This window comes from Sylvia atricapilla, chromosome 1, assembly GCF_009819655.1.
Source record: "Sylvia atricapilla isolate bSylAtr1 chromosome 1, bSylAtr1.pri, whole genome shotgun sequence".
Classification (NCBI taxonomy): Eukaryota; Metazoa; Chordata; class Aves; order Passeriformes; family Sylviidae; genus Sylvia; species Sylvia atricapilla.
The window spans coordinates 78,713,299-78,740,965 of NC_089140.1; the positions used below are offsets into that span (position 1 = coordinate 78,713,299).

Below are 27,667 nucleotides of genomic sequence, written 5' to 3' on the forward strand. Positions count from 1 at the left end.
GGATGGAAGGAAACTAGAAAGGATGTAAGTTTACTTTCTGCTCCAGTGCAGCGACAGTATTAAGCTAGGTAATACCACAGCAGAAAGACTCTGAAGGCTCTCCCTTAATCTTTCTCACGGTTCAGCCACCCTTTCTGTTTGATGGTTTGTCTTTAAAATGTCTGCTTAAATTTTCCTCTGTGCAATAAATTTCTAGTACTCTTTTGACTATCTGCCATGGACATGAACAACAGAAAATTTAATTTGAAAGTCTCTTACAAATGTGAATACTTGGGAAGTCCTTCCTACACTTTTTACCTCTAGGCTCAAACCAATCCTAACATTGTGTTGTTTTAACACAATAATGCATATTTCCAAGATCTTCTATCATACTTATTGCTTTCCTTTGGATTCATCTCAGCTGCTACGAGTCATTTTACTGACTGATCCAAAACCTATTTGCAATGGTCCTCACAATTTCAGGGGGGGAAAAAAGAAGGTAAATATTAGGAACACAGGAAGATCACGCCTTTCCACAGGTTTAAGAACATTTCAGGATTATTTCTAAAAATCTGTCATGCCAACATGATTTACTGGATATAATTCTGTAATGAGTAATAGTGAATTAAACCTAGCAAATTTAACACTACACATCTCACAACAGCCCTGGATGCAGTAGTAAAGTTGCCACACTGCCTTTGTCTTCCCATTAAAAACAAACAAGAAACCAAATGAAAAGAAAAAGTAGGAGCAGCAGGAAGTAAAGGACAGTGTAACATGCCATCAAGTTTTCACAAAAGAGCCCTTTATTCTGAATTAAGAATATAATTCATAAGTAAGAAATTTCTTCACACTGGAGTCACTCATTAAACTACATTTTCTGTATACAAAAGATGCTTTTTCAGAAAAAAAATCCTTTTTTAACCTTCAGCTTCCCATTCCAAAATAATGATTTCTCTTGAAAAATTTCTCCTCATGTTTGAGTTACCAGTTATTCTGTTATGTTTTATCATAGCAAAGCTAAAACCAGACAGAAGTATTAATATCTACATTTCAATAATGTGATGTTGTCACATCAGTAGGAAGCAGAGCCTTCTTTGCAAAACACTATAGTGTGATCTGAAAGCTACTAAAGGAAATAAGGCACTGGTAGGATCTGTCACTGTACTGGCATGTCACAACACACTGGTCTGTTTCAAGGACCAGGTCAGTGTGACAGAACCACAATGGCTTTTGCAATAGCTAATCAGAATGAGCAGATTAATTTTATTTTGTTTTTAGAAATCGAATGATGACAACATTTTATTACCCTAGCCATACACAGAATTTACACAATATTTCTGAAAAATTTCAGTGGTGATGTATTCTGTCTGAGAGTAACTCTGTCCTCGTGCCTCAAAGCCAAACACTGTCCTGCCCCAGGGGTGCAAATTAAAAATGTACCAGCTTCAGCAGTTCCTGCAGAACATGACACAAATTACCTGTACGAAATGCTGTGATGACCGTCATTGCTCAGTGTATTATGATCAGGACCTTTCCAAGTAACTGAAGCCTTGGGGCGACCACAGACTTTACACCTAAGCACGATGGTCTCTCCTGTCTCACATGTTACCTCACCCAATGGAATTATAAACTCTGGGGGAACTGGAAATAGAGAATTAATGGCATTAGGTGAACTGAAGCAAATACATTTAATTTCTATTCCTTGCACTGTTTTCTATTAGATGAAGTAGTACTTTAGATTCCCAAGGTGTATATATCCCCTGCCCTTGGATCACATCCATGGTTAGGCCCCTTGCTGGGGCTCTAGAGAGCTAGTGAATATTCCTCTACATGAACTTGGACCCAACACTACTGCTGAGCCTACCATGGTGAACCAAATACTCAGTTTATGGTAAGTAAGAAAAGTCTACACTTAAAAGTATTTAAGGATATGCTCAGCTAGGCTATCTTTATCCAGCCAAGTTTGCAAAAGAGAACACAAAACACTTCATCCACAGAAGCACCTTTTTCTTTCCCTTTTCCACTGGTGAAACTCAAGAAGTTCGTTTCTGTCTATTAAGTCAAACTCCCAGTTTGACTCTGACCCAAATGGGCCAATATCTTTGTCCTGATCTGCCTCTGCACTGGAGAGGTCCTCAATGTTCTCTAGAGTGCAAGACTGAAAATGAAGTAGCTCCAAGTCCTGCCCTTGTTACTTCGCAAATTCAGCAAGGCCCCACTTCCATACAGAGTACATCATATGGTCCTTGTGTTTTATCTTGCTCTGGACTTGTGAACAAAAAAGTGTTTCTTGCATCTTAAAAAAAAATACAACTGATTTCATTCTAATTTATCTAAAAAGAGCCTATATACATTTTTGTAGGAAGCACTCAGTTCCTGATATAATTCGTATATGAAAATAATGTTTTAATCAAATTTATTGACTGAAACTTTTAAAAATTAAAGCAACTTACCATCATAAATGTAATTTGGGTTGAGAAGCTGGAAAGGAGAAATTGAAGAATTAATGTCCTGATAATCTTATAGTAACTTAAAGAATGGTAGAAAACCAAGCACAGAGGTGGATCAAAGTTAGCTGTACCCAAAAAACCCAAGAAACATCTGAATACCACAATTTCTGCAACACTCTATTCTTTTATCAGTATATTTTTGTTTTGTATTATGCTATCAGGTTTGAAGGTTATAATCTCCTGTTTTCAATTCTGGCAAAAACTGTCCAATAAAGTCACTGCTGCCTTTGATTCCTTCCTGTGAAATTCTGACAAAAACTAAATTTAAAGAAATCCCAACCCAACTTCTTTTGGAAACTACATCTTCGGACACTTACTTTTACAGAAACCTTGTTGGCAAGTCCTTCTCGGGATTTGCGATAACCATTTTCTAGCTTGCCTTCCCTTTTGCCGTCTTTATCTTTTTTCTCAGATTTCTTCCTTAATCGGAGTGCTGTGTGCCAAGACGTTGACTTCCTGAACACAGAATGTCAAACTCTGATCAATTATTTTCAACTCTCTGTTATGTCCTATACTATCTAGTTTCATGTGGCATTGGAAAAGTATGTCAAAATGTTATTTCAATGTAATACAGTACAGTAAAATAAACTACATAAAGTATTCCATATGGAATGCCACCCTTAGCTAGAACTGTGAACGAGCTAGTAATGTAGGTCTGAAGTTCAGTATTCCTTGAAATCATTGCTCAAAAGATAAATTTTCTATATGAAAATATAAACTGTCAATCAAACTGAGCAACAATCAGAATGAAACCCAAACCAAATGCCACCTTACAAAAGCTTTACACAAAATTCAAACATTGATACAATTTATTCCGTGGCAGATATGAGAGAGTTGTTCCTAGCATACAGTCATGTTCAGTAGGTTTGTGGCTTAAAGCAGGTATCTAGGAACTCTGAAATTTTGTTTTATTTGAACAAACATTCCCTGTTTTCCTAGACACAGGTGTCTAGACTGGTAACTCATCCTATTAAATAAACCAGTTAAAACAAATCATTTCTGGTCTTAGATAAGGCATTCTATTCCCAGAAGATTAGGCTATTGCAACTTTTTAATAAAGAATATGTTCTTCCAGAATCTTTATTACTAGCTTGTATTTTGACATTTGCTCAGGGACCTCTCCAGTACTCATTCTGCTTGTTGTTTATTTATTTCCCCATGATCACATCAACTTTTGGCCTTAAAGGTTCAAAGCCTTCACTAAACTGGAAGTTTTCTTCCTTCTTCCCCTTCCATGCACAGCCAGGCACTCACTTGATGGTTCCATCAGGGTTGTCAATGATGATTGCACTGGTATGCCCCAAGACATAGCCAGGAATCCAGCCCTCGGCTGCGGGGCACTGATCGGTGGCGGCTCTGAACACCAAAAACATGTTCTGTTGGTTGCTGGCTAGAATCTGCACGACCTCTCCTTGGTAGACATTTATCTCATCCTCCTTCACTGCCGTGTAATCGTGTGTCACCAGCATGGTGGAGATATTGCTACTGCTGCTACTTTCACTCTGCAAGTGTCAATTAGAAGCAGAGAGAGCGGGAGAAAAAAACAGAGAGTCAAGTTTAAAACTCATGAAGAAGACAGGCTGTTCTTGGCCTGCCGCATTACCTACCTAATCCAGGTGGTTTAAACTGTAGTCAAAGAAAAGAGCAATGTTTTCTCTTTTAAAGCTGCCTGTGTCTGTTTATCTTGTGCATTAGTCTGATACTTGAACATCTTCATGTATTGCTGCTGCACAAATTTATTCCCAATACAGTTACTCAATATCATTTCCTTTAACTAGGAGTTAACTATTCATAAATCTCAACTAGGCTTCCTTTCAAGCTCAGACACTGAACCTTGCATCTTCATCAGGCATCAAAACTACAGTACAAGCATGTAAGACAGTTTTTCACAGTCTTGTGAGTTCAGTTTCAAAATCATAGTCACTAGCTCATAATCACTGAAAACCGCAACAATGAAAAGTACATGTAGTCTTTCCTAGCACCACTTGTCAGATCTCAGATACCAGCCTTCTGTACACAAAACATGACAAGCTACAAAAGAACAAAACAGGGTTTTGACAGCATCTCTCAAAACCACAAGACTTATCTCTGGCTGCATCTGTTATGATCAGGTTTATTCCTTTAAATGCAGAGGATGAAGTAAATTACTGAAATAAGAAATTATTAATTTGACGGTCAAAATAGACCCACTAAACTGTAAGAATTCCTTCTAATTGATTAGTGACTAAGATAGCTGAGTGTTGTTACCTGTTTTTCATATACTCTCAACTACCATTCATGATTTTGTTAATTTCCCCAGCAAGCATTTGTGGAAAGATAATTATGGCTGAGAAGGTGTATATTCAAAATCATACTACTTTCAGAACAAAAAGCCTTCTCTTGACAATGATCCTACTAGAAATTATTTTTTTAAAAAGTAAGACTTATGTTGTCCATTAAACCTTATACGAGGTTTAATACATGGAAGTGTGAAAACGATTATCAGATTACACAACCTACTCCCTCAGTCATTCTTTCTTTCTTGAAACAAGTCAAAACCAAGGTGAACGGCCTATGAATGATGTGGCAAGAAGGGTGTGTGTGTGTGCCTGTCTTTTGACTCTGCTCTTACTTCAAACTGTTTCAGGTCACTCAGTGCCAGTGAGGGCTCACTACGGCTCAGAAGAAGCTGTGCTGAAGAAGGAAATGAGTACCCATATCCTGGGTACTCTTACTGCTTATAGAGCAGAACTACATTAGTACCACTTGTGTGCTAGCAGCCAATGGAAAGCTTGGCACACAGGATTGTGGATGATTTTGGATGCCAAAAAATAGCTTTTTCTTTTTTTCCCCTCAAAACTGTCAAATATTTCTCAAATATTGAGGAGATGCAGCGGGGGTCAGTTGACTGCATGGTGCACTGGGAGCCCTGAACACTTTGTTCTCCTGCATTCTGCTAAAGGTCTTAGACAAGTCACTCCATCTCTCTGTGCCTGTGCTTCCCTGAGGACTCTGGCTGAGAAACCAAGACATTTCAAATGGAACAGTCTCAGATTACTAATTCATAGCATGCTTAACACCCTGATGCTTGGACTGCCAGTGACTCTGTACATTTTATTCTAGCTGGACTGTTATATTCAACTAAGTGACTCAAATCTTCTTCTTGCCATATTAGAATGATGAAGCATATGCTACCTCAGTGAGAAAGATCTCATTGTGGATTGTAACTCTACCAAAGGATATTTAAATTAATTTCAGATGGTGTATTTCCAGTGGGAGAACTCATTTCCTCTAGTTTAGAGGATGGCCTGCATGGCCTTTTGTATTAGTATGCCCGTTCTATGATTCAGGCAAACTGGGAACATCTGAACCAAAGAAATTAAGTCTAATTTTCAGTCATTATTTAAATTAGGATGACAGTTTTTTCATCTTTTACCTAGATGAAAAACAACTCTATTTAGAAAAAGCAGCTTTTGTTGACTCCTTCTTTTTACGACTTATAAGGGAAGATGAAAGGAAGTTGCAATATCAACCTAAGCCTCAAACCTTGCCTCACACACTATTCCTGAACACGCTGTTTCTTAGCATGCAGCAGAATTTGTGTAGCTGCAAGACTGACCTTTCTATAACATAACATTTCTTTCTGACATTTAAGTCTTGAAGGATCATAATAAACTCCTTAGGTTCAACAGGGACAATTAAATCTGTTAAATAAACAATTGTCTGGTAACTACTAAGTGACAAATACTCTTGAGAATGTGTTTACACCAGAATTCATTCTCACCACGGAAAGATAGCCTTTCCTTTTGCCTTCCAAGGAAGTAATTATTCTTGCACAGCAATGTTTTCTTGCTGAAAGTACTTCTGATCATTGACCTCAACTATGGGATTAGAGGAGGATCTACAAACAAAATATAAAACATTCCTCCCATATTCCTCAACTAGCAAAACCTACTCCTTTTTCTTCTTAGATGTAATTTTTCCTTAAGTAATTGACCATAGCCATACGTGCATGTGAATATACATACACAAATAGTTAAATTAAAATAAACTTTCACAACCCATTTTCTCCAACTTGTTCAATGTGGTGTGAAATCCTGCCACTTGGTCTAGAAATGAGGACTTATGGCCAATCTCAATTACCAAATAAAAGAGTTATATAGCTGTGAACATATAGCTGTGAAGCAGAAGGCATGCATTCCAACATTACGTTTTACAGTGAGATAAAAACAAGCAATGGTGTCTTTGCTGAGATATTATCAAAATCCAAATGTTTTGAAAACTCAGTGCCATCCCATCTTTCCTTTTCTCTTTTTTTAATGCAACAACCTGAATTAGTGTTATGCAAGTATCACCATCTATTCATTCACATACTATGCAGTAAATGCAAAATACTAACATTATCCCAGATTTTGCATTACATTATATCACATCTTGCTAGACTGAAGATAAACACAAGACACAGCTAAACCAAATAAAAAGCTGAAGGAAGATCAGTATAAAAATACAAAACATGCAAAGCATAATTTCTTTTCTTCTGAAGCTATTATAAAAGTCAGTGTAAGAACTAAGAAGTCTAGAAAGCTTTGTGTGTTAAACAGTTCTATAAAGAAATGCATGCATTTAAATAAGGTCCAGCAAGTTAGGTGATTTGCAGAACTGGTATTGCATACCTTTTGTGGGAGAGTGGAAAAAAAACATTCATGAACACAATGCTTAGTGAGAGAAAAATCAAACGTGAGTTTAAGAAGAAAGGCACTATAACCTGCCTGCCACATCCATGGCAAATGCCTCAACATTTTTGCTTTATATTTGCACATGCCCCCATGATTGCTGTTGCTTTCCTGATGGACATTGTTAGAGATAACGTAGATTCTGTTGATAGCCCAGATTTCTGCACAAAACACATCAAGTGCACACTAAGAGGCTGAATTTCCAGAAACACGAAACCAGTTCTTCTTACAAAGGAGAAAAGACAAGTGGAGCAGGTAATTGTTTTGGTTGTAGCAGAAGTAGAATTATTGTCGCTAGGTTTTGTTGGCCTATTTTGAGTGGATTGCAGCAAGCTTCCTTGATCAAACACAGCATTTAAAAAGAGACTGATGTACAACTAAGGCTAAAGGAGAGGGGGAAAAATAAATTAAGATTAAAAAAAAAATCAAGCAGCCCAGGGAACGTAGATGTCTCCATAAAGTTAAAACTCCACAGGACAACGGTGGCAAATTTGTGCGTGAAAGGGAAAAAAGCCCCAAGGCAATCTGCCAAAATCCTGAAGTCAGATTTAAGTGCTGGCACAATGCATACCCCAAGATGCTCTGGCTTCAGCATGTTAATTATGTGCCTTCAAATTAGAGACGAAAAAAGCAAGGACAGCAAGTTAGTAGGTATCAGCCTAGTGATCTATGTTTTCAGCAGAGGCAGAAATCGGCTCTAATGTTAGCAGTTGCTTTTGTGTCTGTATGCATAGCCATGTTGGCATGTATACACACACACAGGTAGACACTGTTGGTTTTTTAATGCGCAGAAGATACAGGAACAGTTGATTATTTCAGAGCAGTACAGCACCAGAGAGCCAGAAGTTAGTACGGAGAATGATGGCAACGCACAGAAAGGGAGCATGGAAGGTTTTAGAAGAGCTCGCAGGACAGAGGTGCTCCGCTCTTACCCCATTACTCTGGGTGGAGTGAACTGACTGCTCGCTGGTCGAGGAGCATGTGCTCATGCGGTCTGTGTCCTTGCTGTGTGAAGAGTGGCGGTGGACCTGCCGCTGGAGGGAGTCATTGTCCCCAGGGAAAGTGAAGGAGCCAGGGCGGCTGGCAGGGGATGCTGGGATGGAGCTCCAAAAGGAGCCCTTCTGCAGGGGGCTGCTGGGTGGAAAGGTTTCCTTGCCAAAAGGAGAAGGGAAGGTCGTGGACAGAGGAGAGTTCATTGGAGAGATGGCTCCTGGCCTTGGCTTCCCAAGCGTCAGTGATCCTATGCTGTTTCTTGTTCGACTGTCCTCTGAGATTCCACGTGGGTCTTTCTGGGCTCCATCAGCTGAGCCATAAATGTTTCCTGCTGTCTTCCTGGGACTTTCGGTAAGTTTCATCTTGGGAATGTGTTCAGCTTCCCTCTGAGGACCATCCGGCTCTGCACTGGGAGGGTGCCTGTCTGGCTGGCTCAGGCCAGTTTCTAAGGAGGTGTTGTAGTGTGGCAGGGAGTGATTGTGAATGGACATACCTGACATCTTGTCTGCCTCTGCTTGGGCCGAGGCTGCAGAGGAGACCAGGACTGGGGAATGGTGTCTGACAGGCTGGGGGATCCGGGATGGCCGGCTACGGCTGGAGCTGGGGATGCCAGTACAGCTGCTGGGGCCGCCGCTGTTAGCGCTGCTGCTCCCGCCGCCGCCTCCGCCACTGCTGTGGTTCCTCTGGTACTCGATCGGGGACGTCAAGGCTGCAGCGGGGGCGAGGGGGAGGCGGTCAGGGGAAAGGGGGCAGGAAAGGGAACAGGAACAGTTTAAAACAGACATGTCTACTGGCAAAAAGGGGAGCGCTGTTCAGATAAATTTCCTGAGCAGTGGAAAGATGCCACAGACTTCAAGTCACTTTTCCGTATCTAACCTTCACGACCTGCTGTATCTACCTATATTAAAGATTAAAAATCTGAAACTAAGAAGAAATGTTTTCCTCTAGGATCACACTGCAAGTCCGCAGCCAAGCTGGGAAAAAACAGTGTGACTCCACATTCTCTGCTTGTTGTTACTCATTGCAACTGTTTAAAAAAAAATAATCTAGGTTGGGACAATACCTGGTAGATATAAAAATAGAGCAAGAACCTTCTGGTGTCCCAGCAGACAACATCACTTCTCTCCTGCAGAATCTGAATGTTGTTGCCACAGTAAGATGCAACAACAATGGCCACCAAAACAATAGAAGCAAAACATGTTCTGAATAGATGCTTAAAATTCCGCTTGGATTTAGCCTTTAAAGGCTGGCAGTTGCTTAAAAGGGGTACACAAGCTCTCAACGGATGGCACCTATCTTGATTCACTCCTACAAAACATTTGGAAAATTTCACCAAGAGAACACCATGTAAATTCAGACTACCACTCTCATAATAAATGCAAGCATCTGTTCTGAAGCAGAAATGTGGTACATATCCCCCAACTGTTCTGTATTAGCTCAGGAAAAAGGCAACTTGCAAAACATTTCAAAGCCAAGAAAAAAGAGATGAGAGAAAAGTCATCCAATTATGAACTTTCAGCAAAAGAAAATAATTTACCATTTAAAAAGTTGCGCTGGTTTTCCAAAATTTGGTTAATTTCATGGATCCATAACTGGCGGACTCCCGGACTGGCAGAATGCAAAATAAAGGTCTCCGTGACATCGCCCGTTCTTGATGTTAGTGCAAATTTACATGGATCGCTGTCCACATTTTCCTCCAGGGAAAGGCAACTCACCTTCATGAAAAAAAAATAACATGTATTTTATGGGAAACTTACCTTTGAAGTCTCTTTTTTAGGAGTTCAGAGTCAGATGATAACCACCATTCAGTTCAAATGATAACCACTCATTCCTTTAGTAAAATAATACCATGAAATGAGGTTACTTAATTCTAGTAAACTAAGAATTAATGTACAGCTTACTGACACACTGTGCCTGAACAATCTCCTGCAGGTCAGCATGGCCCAGTGTTCTCCATCCCTCACTCTCCTTTCAGATGAGCTAAAATTCTGAGCCTGCTATGGAGCTCTCTCTATCACTGACCCCCATCAAAGGCTTCAGCTGCAGATGCAGCAATGCCTTGGACCTGGCTGTTTAGCCAGAGCTATAAACAGCAGGTTCAGGTGGCAGGCAGAGAGAGCACCAAGGTGAATTAGGGGACGCAGGGTCCACCCAAAACACTTCATGATGGCTGCTGAGTCCAAACATTATCAGTTTTTTCAGGAAAAGCCTGAAGTGGGGAAATGCTTTTCTTGTTTGAGGAAGTGCCAACATATCTAAGGTCGCACTACTGACAAATGTTATCTACATATTTGGGGTATTAGAAAGGATACAGAAAGAGTTTTATCTCTACTTGCAATGATTTGCAATATGGTGTACATACAGCACAGAGCTGAAAACTAAACTTTGTGAATACTTGTCCAGCACTTTGAGCTAGAACACCTGCTTTGATATGCTTCATGCAGGAAGGGATCCAAAGATCTCCACTTAACATTGGAGTGAGAACAAATCTGGCAGGAAGTAATTTCAGGAAATGACTGATATCTCATTGTGCTCTATGACTGCACATCTAGATGTTACTGCCCGCAGAATGAGAAACTGCCCACAGAATGAGAAACTGTTACCTTAGCAGAGTTTGTTACCTTAGCAGGAGACACAAAAGACTCACACACAACAGTTACCTTGATACTGTTTTTAAACAAGAATCCGGGCATGGAGAAACCTTTCTTTTTATCTAGCAGCTCACTGAAAATGACAATCTGCTCGAACAGGAAGACCCGTCTCTCCTTGCAGCGTGGCAGAAGTCCCGCATCCTGGTCTGTAACCAAGAACGTGTCCTGGAGCAGGAGCTTACCCTGGGCTACAATTTTACCCTAAACACAGGGGCAAGAAAAAATACATTTAGTGAAGTTTTTTCTTTCTTTTCCCAATCAATCTTTTTTGAGCACATGTTCATGACAAGTGGATTTGCATATTTCCCACCTTGCAACTGCTACTGACCATTATATATTCACCTCTCCTCCTATACGCAAGATATTCTTGTGCTCTTTCTCAAAAAAACCCCAAAACCAAACATCAAAACAAAAACAAAAAAACAGACCAAACCCCAAAAATCCACTTCACCCTTTTCAACTCATTCTGCACTTTGAGGCTTGGAACACTAAGGCTTTCATTTCTCTATTCTGAATAACTCCACTATATTCATATAACTCATATATTCTTCCAGGGTGAGTAGAACAGAATAGCACAATCTGCTGAGTAGAGGCAGAATTCAAGTTCATGTCTGCATCACAGACTATAAAGAGCTTTGCAAGTAGATCATGGGACTGTGGCCTGGCTGATGCATCCTGCTTCAGCAGCCAACTTCCATCTTTTCTAGATTTAGCAAAACAAGGAGGGCTACATTTGCCTCAAGTACATGATTTACCTTAGTGATTCCTCCTTTGTCTACACTACTGAAGTCAGGTCTGCACACCTGCTGATAACTGATTATTTCACTGTTTTGCAAGCCTTTAGCTAACAAGTGAACAGTAGTAAGACTGGCCCTTTCGAGATTTTGCAAAAGGGTTTACCTAGTGTGTCTGACTCAGCAGGTACTGTTTGCCAGGGAAAAGTCCTTGGCAGGGCTAAGACTTGATTTTTCATGTACTGCTTTTTACAGCAGCTAACCAGATAGTAAGGAAGCATTGAACACATTTCTCCCCACAATATTAATGGTTAATTTCTAGAGGACCTGACAAAATCTCTAAGAAAAACTCCAGCCAACTTACATCAAATCCTTGCAGGCGGCCAACATTCATCATGTCATTACACCGTTTTGGTACTATACACATGACCTCTACAGCTTTCTGTTCAAGACAAATAAAAAGTCAAAGCTTTATTTTCCAAATGAGTTAGCAGCATAAAATTTTGTTTCATTTGATATGGTTGCTTTAGAACAGAAAAGCAAGATGTAAACATTTATAATCACTTTCTCAGGAAGATCAGAAAAGGGAAGTGACTCTGCCAAAACAAGAGAAGTTCAGAGTTAAAAGAATTTATATTATTAAGAGAAAATGTCTCAAGTACCTCTAGTTCTGTTGTGTCAAGATTAGCTTTTTTAGAATACTTGAGGAAGTCCTGAAAAAGAAAAAAATCAACTAATATTTCTTTTCTCCTTAATCATCAACGAGAAATCTTAGAAAATGAGAATTTGATATCCTCTATCAGAATATGACAGACTGAAGAAGGAAACCATTTGGATTTAGCTCATACAGAAACGTATGCTAAGGCAATGACCTCTGTGCTACATAGGGTTGCTCTTCAGTAAACATTTATGTGATTTTTAAAATGATTGCAGGTGTAGCTGGAGAAGCTGTGATGAGTCCCAACAACTTGTATCATGCTAACATTTGAAAACAGTTGTGAGTTTCTCCTCCCATTCCTATGACACTGGAACAAATTTTAAACATCTCCAATGGCCAAAACATTTGGTCTTTAACTATTTAAAGAAAAAACAAATTTTGCCCAAGACATCTACTGCAATTTTACAACTATCTGAATGTGTTCAGAAAATAATCATATGGCACTGCTTACAAATCTGGGTTCCATTAGCGAAAGGAGTGGAAATACATCAACTTTAACTAAAAAAGAAAACTTATCTGTTAAGACATCTATAACATATCCATTAACACAACTCATTCATCTCAACATCACTTTACCTTTAGTAAGAGCTGGTATTTCATAATTCTCTGCACAGGTTTTATTAGCAAATCCGTGAGCTGAAGTCTGTGGCCCAGGCGTTGCTTTAGATCCTGAGAGTTGTAAAACAAACATTTTTGTTTGTTCAGTTAAAAAGACCTTCATTTTGTTGAGTTAGAAACACAGCATACATATCAGTATATGGAGATTAATAAATTTAAAAAAAAATAATACTGATATATCCTTGTTTTTATTATGACACCAGAAACTGGCAAAAGTCAGAAAAGAATCTAATCTTCAGTTAGCAAAAGCTGGAGTCCTTTCCCTTATCATCCTTGCTCCCAAGGTATTCCCTTCTGCAAGCATTCTTTCTTCTCTTTCATGACAAGGCTTTAGAGTGAAATGTAATTTTTCAGTCACAGGTTGTATACAGCCTATTTTCAACAGTGATATCTGCTTATCCAGAATTGCCATTCTATATAAAATGCACTGGAACTGCCTGGGCTAAGGCTACTAAAGATAAGACTCTACTGATTAATTAATATCTTATACCTAACCTTTAGTTTTCATCTCTAGGAGTCTGTATCATATTTGAGAAATCAGAACAGAAATGGCAAGAAATTTTAATTTAAAACATTAACAACAATATTTGCTGCATTTTTTTTCTGGTTTGATCAACAGATTCAATAATCCTTCACCTCACGTATCCTCTCTCATGAACTTACCTCAAAAAACGTATCAATGTATTCTGAGACAATGTGCTCAGACTTTGGTTTGTTTTGGCAGTAAACTATGTACATGTGCAACCTTCTCTCCTAGAAGAGCAAAGATACAGAATGATACATCATTATCAAAAAAAACCACATGCCAGAATGAAATGGAGTAGTATTTTAAGAAGTACAGCAGTTCCAATGTATGAACTTAAAAAGACCCTTTTAAGGAAAAGAAGCAGTTACATATGCAGAAATTACAGATCTGAAAACACATTCATTTGGGAACATCATTATGATTTTAGAAAGGCAACACAAGTGAAAAAAAAATCCCACAGCTATAAATCCACCTGAACGACAGGTGTTCAGAGATGATAGCTCAGCAGGTCCCACAATAAGTTAAGCATGAAAATGGTTATATTTTTCTTTTACCAAGAGCCGTGGAAGGTTCAACAAGATAAGCTTACAGTGGTCCCTTCCAACCTTAACCATTCTATGATTCTGTAATGGAGCCTTTGAAATACAGTATTTTTTATTCTATTTTGATGAATTGATTATTATTGAACTCCAGTTTACATGTACAGAACAGTTAGGAGAAAACTTCCATGTCTTTTATTTAGTATTGGCTGTCCTACTGGAGTTTGGGTGGGGATGTAGGTGATGAAACCTGGAAATGGAGGCTCTAGCATTTTTTATGTGTGCACGTGCTTTCAACACCAAAGCAACAGAAAAAGAGAGAGGAAATAACATCTGCCTTTAAGATTTACTCTTGATTACTGACAGTGCTGGTTAAGAAGTACAGACATACCTACTCTAAAATCTTTCCTATCACTTTGCTAAGATTTGTTTGCTGTTAGAGGCTTTGCTTCCCAGAGACTTACAGAGTACTGACCATTAAAGATAAATGGTAAGAAAGAAATGAAAAAATAAGATGGAGATTGGAAAGGACATAGATAGGACACAAATTAAGAACAGGAACTGAATCACTGTGTTCTAGCTGATAGGGTTTTGCTAGAGGATGCTGTAATAGCATCACAGACTGCCTTTCCATCTGGAATGGTAAAGGTGCCTTTCAAAGATGACAGAATTACAAATAATGCCAGGAGAAAGTAAAACAGTAATCAGAAACAGGGGGATCTACTTCCTACAGGTTTCCCACTTTGCCAGTGACAAATTCTCAGAAGGGAAAAGGATACAGAACTAAAACACTCTCAAACTGGAAGAAGAATGAGCCTCTTTCTTATTTTTATTTCTTACATTCCATGCTATTGCATGGATACCTGGGATTAGAAGGTAGGTGTCACATGAAAAGATGATTCCCTTGCACTGAAGTGTACCTGAGCAGAGAAATGGGGCCCACATTCATGTTTCCTCTCCACAGGAAGGTATTTGGAACAAAGCCTAGAACATTTACTTCTATTTATAAGCTCTTAAAAGGTATCTCTCCACCTCAGGTGAAGAATATTGTACAGCACTTTCTCAACTGTGTTGTACTTAACAGTCAAACACGCTGGTCAGTAGCAGCAACAGAGTTTGCCAACAAAGACATTTGCACTTACATGTTTAACAAACAGGGATCCCAGCTTTTCTGGATCTTCAAGGCACTTCTCCAACTCTCCTAAAAAGAAGCTGAACATAAACAGAATAAACACCTCTTCTGACAGCACACATTACAGCAACAGCTAATTGCAAGGCAAAGTGGTCCTACTGCAAAGCAAGACACTTTTGTGTCCCCTGTCAGCAGCATTGGATATTAATGTATTTCAAACTGACAACGGTAACAGTGTAATATCTCAATATAGCTTTTTAAAATGACATGCTGAATCCATGTCAGGATGAAAAAACCCCTAGCATTCACTAATAAAATTATTAAATTTCATATATATCGATTGAAAGCTTTTCCCATCCTAGTTTTCTGAATGCCTGAGATGCTGATATTGCCATGCTAACCACCCCTAACGAATTTTTTAGACTGTATTGTTACAGAGAAAGCAATGTACAAATTTCTGTCAATATCAGAGATCCTCAGCTGAAGTACTTGCTATATATATATATGTATACATATGCATATATATATATATACATATACACACACATGCATCCTTCTTTAAAGCAAATCTTCACACCAACATTTGTAAACTGAAGTTACATTTTCTACAACTTAAAGCACAAAACCAACGGCATTTACCTTGTATCTGAATACCTGAGGAAATTATTCCTAAAGTCAGTCTAATACTTTTTTAGGTACAATACGTACTCTCTGTGCCAGTCATAAATCTGGTGAATGTTTCCAAACACAATCTTGTCTTTGCCTTTCATATCATCAGGTACGCCATCTTCCTTCATAAGTGCCATATAACCCTGCAACAGTCAAGGTGAATTCACTGTCAACATACTTCAAAAAACCCAAGTTGTCTTTTAATCCCCCTTTTCCCAGAAGATGTCCAATGGCAACGACTTGCTTGGGACACAAAACCAAACCAGAAAACTGTTGTATAACACAGCATAACATAAAGCATAGACACAGAGTATCACAAATTGAGGTGAGGCTGCCAATTCAACAATGCTAGAAAAATGAATTCACTGTCTAATTCAGCCTGCATGAACGGGCTCAAAGAATGAAGAAAACTTTCACAGCTCTTCTCCTTACTGCCTGAAGGAGCTGCAATGCCTTGCCAAGCAGGGCTGTTCCTGAGTAAATGTCAGAGCCACTGAAGTGACTTCTATGCTGCTTTGCTCTGTGCATCTTATTTCACTCACACTAACCCCACACCAAAGTGCACTGAAATTGCCCATGGGACTTGCACTCCATGGACTACTGTTTGCACTATGAGCAAACCACAAAAAATTAAAAATCAATTCCATTAGCAAGCATTCTCACTTCAATAAAGTTCCTCTTACATTTTCCCATAGTCCCACCTTGTTCTTGGTGTCCACACAGCAATTCTACCATATAGTTAGACTGGGAGTGATTTTAAATCGTGTAATATTCATGCAACTCTATTTCTTTTTCCCCCCAATAGTTCTATTCCTAAATAGCCTGGTCTGCTTTTGGTTTGTCAAGTATGTGTTTTGATGTACAGCATTTTCACCAGAAATTAAGTTGTTTACAAAAATACATCTATTCACTGACTCCTAATGCACCCCTTAAATACTGTAAATACACTATCACAATGCTGATCTTTTTTTTCCTCTCTGCTGTCAAAACAGAGTTTAAGAATTAAACTTTATTAGGCTAAAATTCACTGTCATGCTCATTTTTCTACTCTTCCAAATGCATTTTGCTGGTAGCTGAAGACTGAGGAGAGATGTGTGATGTTATCTCATTTTACAGCAGGGGAAGCTAGGAAGTCTAAGTCTTTCAAATCTTGAGTAGCTGCTCTGTATGCTGAGGTACGTTTTTTTTAAAAAAATAGATGTGCTAAATAAACCCACTATCTACTGGGATAACCTTAGGCCAGAGGTAGTGATTTAAAAAAAAAAAAAAAAGCGAAGAACTACACTCCTCAAAAGAACAAGGTGAACATAGTAACAGGAAAAAGAAGTAAAATCTGATGTAGTATTTTAATACATTAAAAGCTTACAGGAGGGAAAACTCAGGATGCAAACATTCACATTTTAAGTCTCTTCCTGTGTTTCGTTTTGAAAAACATAGTAAAGTTCCAGCTGCATAACTGGTTAGTAACACATTAAAAAAAAGAAGAAATCGAGAGACTTAAAAACATCATACCTCAACTACATAGCCCAGATCTCGCACATAATCTCGCTCTGTCTCCACTAATTCCTGTAAGACATAGCTACAGTGGAAGGAAAAAGGTGAACAAATATTAAAAAATGAAACAGATTTTTCAAGAGGATTAATAGCATGCAACTTTTTTGACATTTGCAGTTACACATGTTTGACAGACAGAACTGAAATGGAAGAATTAATGTACATTGGTTCTTAACAAGATACTGCTTTGACTTTGAAACGGGACAAGGCTTGCTTCTGTTTATCTAAAGTCTGATGTTTTCTTAAATGTGACATTAAAATTAAACATTTAACCATTGTTTAAAATAAAATGCTATTATGTCTCTGGTCTGGAGACTCTTAGCTATACGGACAGTTATTTCTAGACACAAGTTTAAAAAATTTGAAACCAGGAATGTTTTTGTTCTACCATGGTAACAGTTTACTACTACGTAGAGAAATTAAACATGGGCTGGAATAGAATAAGAGGAATGATCCTTTTTTTCAAGTCTAACAGACCTTTGGACATTTAAAGATCAGCATCTTCCCAAATAAATGATAGTGACATGCAGCAGAAGTCAAACGTAGGTATGACCAGAATTAAAAATTACGGATTGCATGTCACAGAGAAATATGACCACATGCTTGACATCTAATAAAAGTCCTCCCACATTCAGAGTAACAGCTTCTGCTGCCTGCTCAAAATAAGCATTGAAAAAAAAATAAGTGTACAAAATTTGTCTTACTGTCGTCTTTTTAAGGAGCTGGATTTCCTTTCCTCCATCTCATCTATGGGTGACGAGGAGGATAGAAGGGAGTTATCTGAAGGGTTGAAGGATGGACTGCTGCTGTCCCCTTGATCTACCAACAAGGAACTTGGACGGTCTTCCAGAGCCTAAGGAAGTATTCAAGATAGTCAGCAACAATGATTTATTTCTCCTTTATTCACAAGACACATTACAAGGTGCTGTATATAGCAATCTATGGGAGATCAATTAGTTTAATGTATCTTGGCAAAGCAAGTCACAAAACTCCAGAAAACCTGGCTTTCAATGATAACTGAGCCTTTGAAGCATATTTGAGAAGCACATTTGAGATGACAGTCTTCTCTTCATAGGAAAATAAGGGAGTTGAACTAACTTGAGCAGCAGTGGCTAAAAATTGTACTCTCCTGTTCAGGAAGCAAGTACTTCTATGGCAGGAGCAACACAAATGTGTCTCCATGGCCAGGATTAAATTATATTCGTCATATTTGACTTCTGGCATATACAAGTTACTTTCAACAATAAATCGGACATCTTTAAAGGAGATTTTTATGATGCTACATTTTTAACTCAGGAGAAGTAGTGTTCTCTATGAGATGTTTAGATTATCTTATTAACTAGCCAAAACAGCGTCTCAGTGAAGAAAATAATGACTTCTACACTGCCAATGTTGTTTTTGAGCTTGTTCACATCCTAGAAAACGGTCCCTGTATTCTCTTCCAGAGAATATTTCCCTTGCATGGATTCCACTGACTTCTGTTTGTATAAAAGATTAAGAAGCAATAGGAGGAAATAATACAAACATCTTTTATGAAGTATTCACTAGATTTCTTTAATTCAAGCTCATAATCTTGGATCAAGCTACAGCTATCTATCACATTTTCCTTGCATGTGATACAGCCTTATTGCAAGACACATTTACTTCACCGGGGTGGGGTACTGCTATAATCTTTTTTCTTTCCCCACAAAAAGTAAAAACCAATAATGATATGACTTGCCCAAAACCCAGGGGAAGCTGAACCTTGGCTAAAACCGTGAAATGAGAACATCTCCCCCAAGGGCTATATGCATGGACCATTAAGTTATATACACTGCTAGGCAGCCTGAAAGACACATGGACTATCAAACTTTCCATTTACCAAAGACTGTTGAATTTTCCCAGAGATTACTTTGTATTCACCCTTCTGGTGTAAGAGAAGTAAAAATCAAAGTTAATACCCAAGAGAGCACAGTAATTATTTAATGCAATAAACTAATTTTCTCTGAATGAGAGGACAGAAAATGAAATTTCTGGTTCTGAAAGTCAAAGGTGCTTCAATTTAGAATGAACCGGGAAAATATCAACCTCTGATAACATGGGGCTGCCATGCCGTAATTCTTTGCAGTTTCTACAAGGCACTTCCTATTGAACCCAAGAAGGGCTATGCTGCAAAAGCTGTATTTAAGGGTTTTGAGGAAATCCAGAATTGCTGAGGGACCTCTTGAGATCATATAGCACAATCTCAAACAGGGTCAGCCGGAGAAGTTTTTCCCAGACTGGGTCAAGCTGGATTTTGATTACAAAGGGCCCTCCTGGAATTATGCATATCATGTGAATCTTCAGAAACATGAAAAATTTAAAACAGAAACCTAAAAAAGCTGACACAAATTCCTCCTACTGAATTTGTTAGCAAGGATCGAGGCACTAACATGCAAAATGATCTCTTTACTCTTTTACTTATTTCTTCATTATCACGTTGCCTTAAGAGCAACTAGATAACATAAATATTTGTGTTATTAGAATTACCTGCTTTACTGCTAACCTCACAAGATATGCAATAAATTTAGCTTCAGGGATTCTTCTTATAAAGGTCTATTAGTCTAAGACCCCTGGTGTTTACATTCATTCTACTAATAGGACATTTTACTTTTATTAACAGGACATACTTAGTAGGTTTTCTACTATCTTCTCTCTCCCTCTTATTTATTGCTCTACATTGCCATTTACCTATTCAGTAAATGCTTTTACAAAAGAGTGTGTCCAAAATGACCCCATACATCAACCCAGAAAGCAACTTTTGAAATAGACATCACATTATACAAGTCAATGTAAAACATGCAGGTTTTCTTTGAGTAGCAAGCTGGGACTTGAAGACACAACTTCTTGAGACACATGCACCTGCTGGTCTGTCTCACCATTTTACTTTTGACAAGCTCTTCAATTGCACTGACGAGTTCTGCAGCACTGGGTGTCTCGGAGCTTGTCGGCCGCACCAGCAGTCGAGAAGATGTCTGTGCAATGACACAAAGGAAGGAGAATCCCAGAGTTAGCTCAGGATCAAGGATCAAGAAGACTTCCTTCACTTCTCTGTCAGACAAAGGTGCCTGACAGGTACTGTCAGTGTCAGATAACACTAAGATCATCCCTTCCAACTTGAGCAGCTGGAGTCAGAAGTTTCAAATAAACCCCATGGAAGTTAAAAATGCTGGGATAAAAATTCCTGTTCCTACATGCTACGGAAATCGAGGAAATATAATTGCTGATAATTCCTGGCAAATAGCTATGAAACTTGCCTGAGCTGACCCAATGGAAAACAGTTTGTTAGCCTATTTTATTGCTGCTTAAACAAAGCAACAACTACAGAACACTAAAGAAATCAAGAAGACTTGAAATAAAGGAGGAAGCATTATTATGTTAAGAAAAAATACACCAATAGCTCAGGGGCATTTACTTTTCTAAAAGAGCTGGAGTATACTGCCCAGATTCAGATGGGAAATTGAGCTCACCATTCCTTGTGCCATCCATTTTTCCCAATGGTATGTGTAGAGCACAGAAGATCTCTGGCCTCATAAGCTATAAAATGCCAGTTTATAGATACAACTGAAGGTAAAAGGTGTTCACAGTAAAGGAGTCTGGGAGAAGGCCATTAAATTCAGCCTCAGTAATTTGCAAACAGAGTTGTTTGCATATTACATTTATCATTTAGTAACTGGAAAGTGGAAACAGGGTGTAATATGAACTGTACTTCATATTACGAACAGCACAGTGAACATCATGCAGCACAGGGCAAGCTGTCCTGCAAACGTTTCCAACAAACCAGGCAAAGGAACGGCACGAATAATGACTCAACACAAGAGGTTCTGCTCAAATCAAGCACGGGTGTAACAAGACTCCCCATAAGTAAACACAAAGAAAAAGAAAGAATATACAGATTTTAGGTAGTTTGCCTTGCATTTGCCTTATTTGGAAAGGAAAACAGGGGCTGGGTAAGCAAAGGAAATACAGATAACTTTAAACAGAAAGATACGGGAACTGAGCCAAAGCAGAGACAGAACACAAGTCAACATAATGCTGCATCAGAGTTTACAAAAAGAGAAAACAAAAAGCAAAAATAATTAGTTTCATATTAACACAACTGATCTTGAAACTTTTAATACTGTTTATCTAAAAATTAAGTGCAAACAACTTGTAAACTGCCACCAAATGCAAATCCATGACGTGCGCAATGACTCTGCTGAATGAAAGAATGCATATAGTGTGCAGATGTGCTCTTAGGGGAGAAAATGGTTGTGCTATTTAGTACTATTAGACAAATCAGCATGGCCTAGCACATGGTGTTTGCATGCACACCAAAAACTGAGCAATCCCACAAGCTGACTTGTCTTGTTACATGCTCTTGATATCTGACTGCTGATCAGGTTTTCCACAGCTGTGCCTGTATGTGGCTTTCACTTTGGGTGCAGAGCTCAGCTTAGTTTTAAAAAACACTGTCAGTGTTGAAATCAGGTTCTGGTTATGGTCTCTTTTACTGCCCTGTTGGAGTATGTAGGATGGGAGTTAAACTTCAGAACTGTGATTTCCAGTGCCTGTGGTTATATCACATACTATCTGAAAAAGAAGGAGCTGCATACATAAAACTCCTTGCTGACTTTCCTGACGATGTACTCTGGGAGCAGAATACATCCCTTGCCCAGAAAAGAAGGGAAAGCTGGAGGGAGCACTGAGCTTATGCAGGTATGAGATGCTGCTAGGGGCAGCAGGCTGGGAAGAGAAGGAGAAACCCAGCAAATAGGGAGTTTCCAGCTCTGAGCGGGAGCTCTGGAGAAGAAGAAATGCTTGCAGGGAGGCAGAGATGAACGCCAAGTCTCTGAGGTCACAGAAAGGAGGAGACATTCCTTGGGATCCGGAGTAGCTGAGCAATCCAAGAAACCACCCAGCATGGCAGGAATGTGAAGGAGGACTCCACCCAGCAGACAGACAACTAGGAACTTGTTTGCAAGCCTTTTATAAATCAGTAACTCTATCAATAAAGCCAACTACCTTCTCCTGGGTAAAACTTTGCTCTGGCTTCTCACTTCTGTGTTCCAATGAAGCATTTACTTTACGTGCTAGAAGTCGGTGGTATGTGGACTTCTGTGAGACACACACAACCTCCCAGGATGCCCCATGAGGGGACCTTTTGCCTCCCACCACAAAGCACAAATACTGTGTAATAACAGCACATTGCAGAAGAATCATTATTTACATGCTCTGAAAAATTATGGTGTAATATTAATTTTACCAAGTTTTAACTTCTCTGAAGTCTTCTCTAAATGTAGTTTCAGCTACTTTAAAAACTGTCCCAACATGTCTTTACTGAACTGGGTGCATCTTAACCTTTTAAGAAGTTGTGCTGGTTTTGGGTGGGGTACAATTAATTTTCTTCACAGTGGCTGGTATGGGGCAGCATTTTGGATGTGCTAAAAAAAGTGTTGATAATGTAAAGATGATTTTGTTATTGCTGAGCAGGACTTACACAGAGCCAAGGCCTTTTCTGCCTTTTTGTTCTGCCCTGCTGGTGAGGAAGTTGGGGGTGCTTGGGAGGTTGGGTGGAGGCACAGCCAGGACAGGTGACCCAACCTGACCAAAGGGATATTCCAGACTATGTGACATAATGCTCAGAGCATAAAGTGGAGGGAAAGAGGAGGAAGGAGGGGACATTTGGTGTGATGGCGTTTTTCTTCCCAAGTCACCATTATACCTGATGGGGCCCTGCTGTCCTGGAGATAGCTGAACACCTGTCCACCCATGGGAAGTAGTGAATCAATTATTTGGTTTGCTTTGCTTGTGCGCATGGTTTTTGCTTAATCTCAATCCACACATTTTCTATCTTTTGCTCAACCCATTCTCTCCCTGATCCCACTGCTGGGGGAGTAAGCAAGCAGCTGGGTGGTACTTGGTGGCTATCTGGGTTTAAACCACAACAGCAGTGAAAATAACTGAAAATTTCCAGGAGATGGAAAGTTACTTAAAGAGTCTTTCTCTACAGTGGTACGTGTCTGACTTTGCATCAGAAATACACAAGGTAAGCAGACACTAGCTTATAAGCATATCCCTTCACATAAGTGCTCTTGCTATGTAAAAAAGTATGTAACAAAATTAATTTTTCTGTGGGGATTTTTTTTATAATATTTGCATATCAACTGTTTTTTTATCACTGAAGGAACATACAAATATGGCAGCTCATCAGCAAGAGCTTAAACATATTTTCACCAACATTATTTTAATCTTATTTCTAAATCTAAAACTGAGATTATTCTAGCAAGTAAACATTCTCTCAGCTCTGAAGGCTGGCCTATTTTTTCTTGTTTTGTTTCAGGAATATTTCCCAATATATTAATTTCTCAACTTGTATGTCACACTCTGTCAATTCAGGAAACATGTAGGAATTGAATACACACAGAGTATAAGAACCAGCCATTTTGATCCTACAAACAGCTTCAAGGATTAGTAGATTCCCACTAAAAGGCAGTGTTTTTAAAAGAAAAAAAAAAAAAAAAGAGAAGGAAAAAAAGGAAAAATAAATAAGATCCGCTGACGTTATTCACAACATCTGCACCACTGAGAACAGAGAGCAAGCAATCACAAAATTCACTAACAATATTCAGTGCTGTAGATCACAAAGGTTAAAAATTTTAAGGAGCAGAATGGCAAGAAAACAGTAATGTGAATATTTGCTGCAAAAGTCCAAACTATTTCCATTTTAAACCTTCTATTTCCAGACTTGATATTTATCCCTTAAATGTTTGATGCAGGTTCAAAACTGAAATAAAATCTCTCAATGCATGAACATCATAACAATTAAGAAAAAGAGATCATACACAAGTAAGATTAAGATTTTCTTCACACAGTTACAAGCTACATCCAAAGTTTTATCATTGGTGCAAAATTTTTACCTTCAATTTTAATGTGCCTTTGATTGTGAAACACTGATGGATTACGTGCTGGTTTTGGCTGCGACAGAGTTAAATTTCTTCACAGTAGCTGGTATGGGGCCATGTTTTGGATTTGTGCTGGAAGCAGTGTGGATAACTCAGGGGTCTCTTGGCTATTTCTGAGCAGAGCTCACACAGTACCAAGATCTTTTTTGTTTCTCACCCCACCCCACCAGCAACGAAAATTGGAGGGGGGGGGGGGGGGGGGGCACAAAGAACTGGGAGGGGACACAGTCAGGACAGCTGACCCCAACTGACTACAGGGATATTCCAGACCACATGGCATCATCCTCAGCATATAAAGCTGTGGGAAAGAAAAAGGAGCAGGGAGGACATTTGGAACAATGGCATTTATCTTCCCAAGTCATTGCTACATGTGACGGAGCCCTGCTCTCCTGGGGATGGCTGAACACCTGCCTGTCTGTGGGAAGTGAATGAACTCCTTGTTTTGCCTTGCTTGTGTGCATGGCTTTTGCTTTACCTATTAAACTGTCTTTATTTTAATCCAAGAGTTTTTTCACTCTTTCCCTTCTGATTCCCAGAGGAACAGTGACTGAGTTGGGCTTAGCTGCTGGCTTGGGTTAATCCACGACAATTATTACCCTTATTTGGTAATTCCTTTCTCTTAGGCATCCCCCCTTCACCCCCCTCCAACCCCAAAAAACCCAAGAATAACGAAAGGTGTGATTATAAAACAATTAGAGTCTAATCACTAAATATTGCATCAGCCAAACTGATGTAAATCATCCTGCGAGCACACAAAGCAGCCCACTTCCACACTTAAAATGCTAGAAGAAAAATTTCTACACTTGTGCTTTTAAAATAGAGAAAGATTTAATTCATGCTCTTTTCATAGAACACCTTTTAAAAGTAGTCTAAGAGAGCAAAAGTGATTACTTCTGTCTGTCATGGAGCTGTATTATGCACATTTTTGAAACCTTTGGAAGAAGAAGAAAAGATAACAGAGGTTATCTCATCCTGTGGAGCCTCCCCCACGCCCTGCTCCTACCTTGTCATCCTGGGAGTCAGGCTGGAGAAGACTGTGCTGCTGAATTGCCATGGGAGGAGGAAGTGGCACAGCATCTGCTCCCTCTTCGCCTTCCTCCTCTCCGCAGCTCTGCATGCCTGACGAGGACGACTTGGACAGAGTGCCACTGCTCAGCCCCTCGTTCCGACCTCTCTGTCAATAACAGCAAGGTGTACAAGCTCTGTTATGTCAACAGCATGAAGCTTATTATCACATGCTTGTTTTAAGGCTATTTTGTAGTTTCAGCCCTCTCTCAACAAGTCAAGATGCTCCTACAAACATCCTTAATAGAAAATGCGGATGCCAAAGACAGTTTTCAATGTCTGGTAAAAGCAAAAGAACTCAAATACTAAGAAAAAGACATTCAGCTGAAATTTACTACAGAAAAGTGTTATCCAAACTATGCTTGCTTTCCAAGTTCACTTCTGTAAAGAGAAATCTGTATCTTGCTCTGTATCACAGCAAGACTTCTAGAGGATATAAACCCCCCCTATTATAACATGCAGCATTTCATCAATTATCCTTTCAGTCCCCCACAAGGAACACTCATTTCAAGTACTCGAAGTTTAATGTACGATCTCACAGGATAATTTATCCACCTTTACAGGAAGACAGCATAGATGGTTATTGTTTTTTCCTGACTTTAAGTCATGGCCCTAAATTCTTCCCTTCACTCACAGAACTGCAGAATAACAGATACTGCCAAAACAATATTACAACTGCAGCACAGAGGGTCTCTTTCTACAGCCTGACATTCAAGGTCAGAGGCCAATATTCATTCCTAAGCAACATCTCTTAATTCATCATGCTGCCAAGTGTTCAGTCTTTCCTTTTCCTACACTTACTGTGGAACTTGACTAGTGTTCCAAGTGTGTAGAAAAATATGTTGGGAGGAATAATAAAAAAAAGAGCTGCAATAAATCAAAAATTGGGCAACTGAGACCACTTTTCTGTATGGTAAGTACCAAAACCAATAGTCAGAGTCAGTCTAATAAAAGGGAAGAACATGAACCCAGCTGTGCCCTTGGAAGCAGTAACATGACATTCATTTCAGCCTGAACTATAAGTTTGTAACAGAATTTTTGGCTCTTGTCTATATCTAACTGGAGGCCAGCTTTGTTCATCCATGAGATCTAGACTTTGAAGAAGAGGCACATGTTTGTGGGGAGAAGGGATGCCCTCAGTATATGTCCTTGGTGGTAAAATGTGGAATAGTTCCCAGTTTCCTTCTCTCCAACGAAAACTGCCATGCATATTATTTGACTAATGGTAAGGGGCCTGCATTGAAGAGCCAACAATTTTTCTGTGCTCTGACTCTTATGCAAGGTGCAATTAGAGCTTTAAGCAGTTAAGCAGCCCTGCCTACACTTTCCCTGATCCATAAACAAGAAATGCAAAGGAAATACAAAATAACCTGATTATTCCCAGACCTTGAAGCACCTTTACTCAAAGTCACTTTCCTAATTAGCATAAGAGAGTAAAGCCAAAGGACAACTTTTTATTCTCACGTTTCTCTTTTTAAATTACGGGCGCTTCACAGAGCTTCACTGACATTCAGAGGGCACAAAGTGTCCCTGGTGCAGGACTCATGCAAAGCACAGAAGTGCAGGATGAGCACAAGGCACGTAACACTTTGCTCCACTGCTCAACAGTCAGCTGAGGAGACAACCTTCACCTGACAACATTTGGTTCCCTGAAAAACAAACCCTCGGGAAGCTGCCTTGAGCACTCACCTCTTCAACAGTTTCGTCTTGTGGGGTCGCTGCACTGTCGTCGGAGTCCTTCTGCGAGCCTGCATCGGCACTTTTACGGACCTCTCTGCTTTTCTTATGCTTGTGGGCCAGCTTCTTGACGTGCCCATCTGCTTTCCCACTGCTAAGGCGCCTCACAGGACTGGTGAGCCACTTCCTCAAGGTGTTGCCAGGGCGCTTGGGGCCCGGGGAGCTTTGAGCACCGATCATGTGGGGCTGAAGCGACGTCACGGAAGCGGGAGGACTGGCATCATTGCTGGAGACCGAAAGGGAGTCTGGAAAAAAGAACAAGGGGAGCATTTTAAAGCTGAAGCAGTGGCAAGTGAGAAACAAGGCAAATGAATGTATGTAATAATGGATATGGAATTGAATTTATGCACAAATCAGTGACATTTTTTTGAGGTAACCTGGCCTTTAATGACACCGCAACTATCAGTGGTCAGGCTGCACATGGCCATCCATGCATAAGCACTATTGAAGTGCTTAGAACAGTCAAGCTCCATTAAGTTGTTCCTGCCTCAACTATAATTCCTACTTCCCCACTGCTGATGCTTATTTGATAGTGGATTATACTTTCCTTATGTCATGTAACTTT

The 27,667-nt window shown here is 39.4% G+C and overlaps 1 protein-coding gene across 1 annotated transcript in view; it reads right to left on the minus strand.

Annotated features, from left to right (window-relative positions):
• Nucleotides 1-27,667, minus strand: part of TRIO (trio Rho guanine nucleotide exchange factor) — a 243,989-nt gene that overhangs the window by 7,626 nt on the left and 208,696 nt on the right. Inside the window, exons 35-52 of the mRNA XM_066326466.1 lie at nucleotides 27,055-27,347; nucleotides 25,304-25,474; nucleotides 20,236-20,331; nucleotides 18,043-18,191; nucleotides 17,297-17,363; nucleotides 15,824-15,927; nucleotides 15,126-15,195; nucleotides 13,582-13,671; nucleotides 12,877-12,969; nucleotides 12,245-12,295; nucleotides 11,947-12,024; nucleotides 10,858-11,049; nucleotides 9,735-9,912; nucleotides 8,137-8,906; nucleotides 3,747-3,994; nucleotides 2,810-2,948; nucleotides 2,436-2,463; nucleotides 1,461-1,623 (exon numbers count right to left, since the gene is read on the minus strand). Of these exons, the coding sequence (XP_066182563.1) occupies nucleotides 1,461-1,623; nucleotides 2,436-2,463; nucleotides 2,810-2,948; nucleotides 3,747-3,994; nucleotides 8,137-8,906; nucleotides 9,735-9,912; nucleotides 10,858-11,049; nucleotides 11,947-12,024; nucleotides 12,245-12,295; nucleotides 12,877-12,969; nucleotides 13,582-13,671; nucleotides 15,126-15,195; nucleotides 15,824-15,927; nucleotides 17,297-17,363; nucleotides 18,043-18,191; nucleotides 20,236-20,331; nucleotides 25,304-25,474; nucleotides 27,055-27,347 (2,980 nt within the window). The remainder of the gene's footprint in view (nucleotides 1-1,460; nucleotides 1,624-2,435; nucleotides 2,464-2,809; nucleotides 2,949-3,746; nucleotides 3,995-8,136; nucleotides 8,907-9,734; nucleotides 9,913-10,857; nucleotides 11,050-11,946; nucleotides 12,025-12,244; nucleotides 12,296-12,876; nucleotides 12,970-13,581; nucleotides 13,672-15,125; nucleotides 15,196-15,823; nucleotides 15,928-17,296; nucleotides 17,364-18,042; nucleotides 18,192-20,235; nucleotides 20,332-25,303; nucleotides 25,475-27,054; nucleotides 27,348-27,667) is intronic.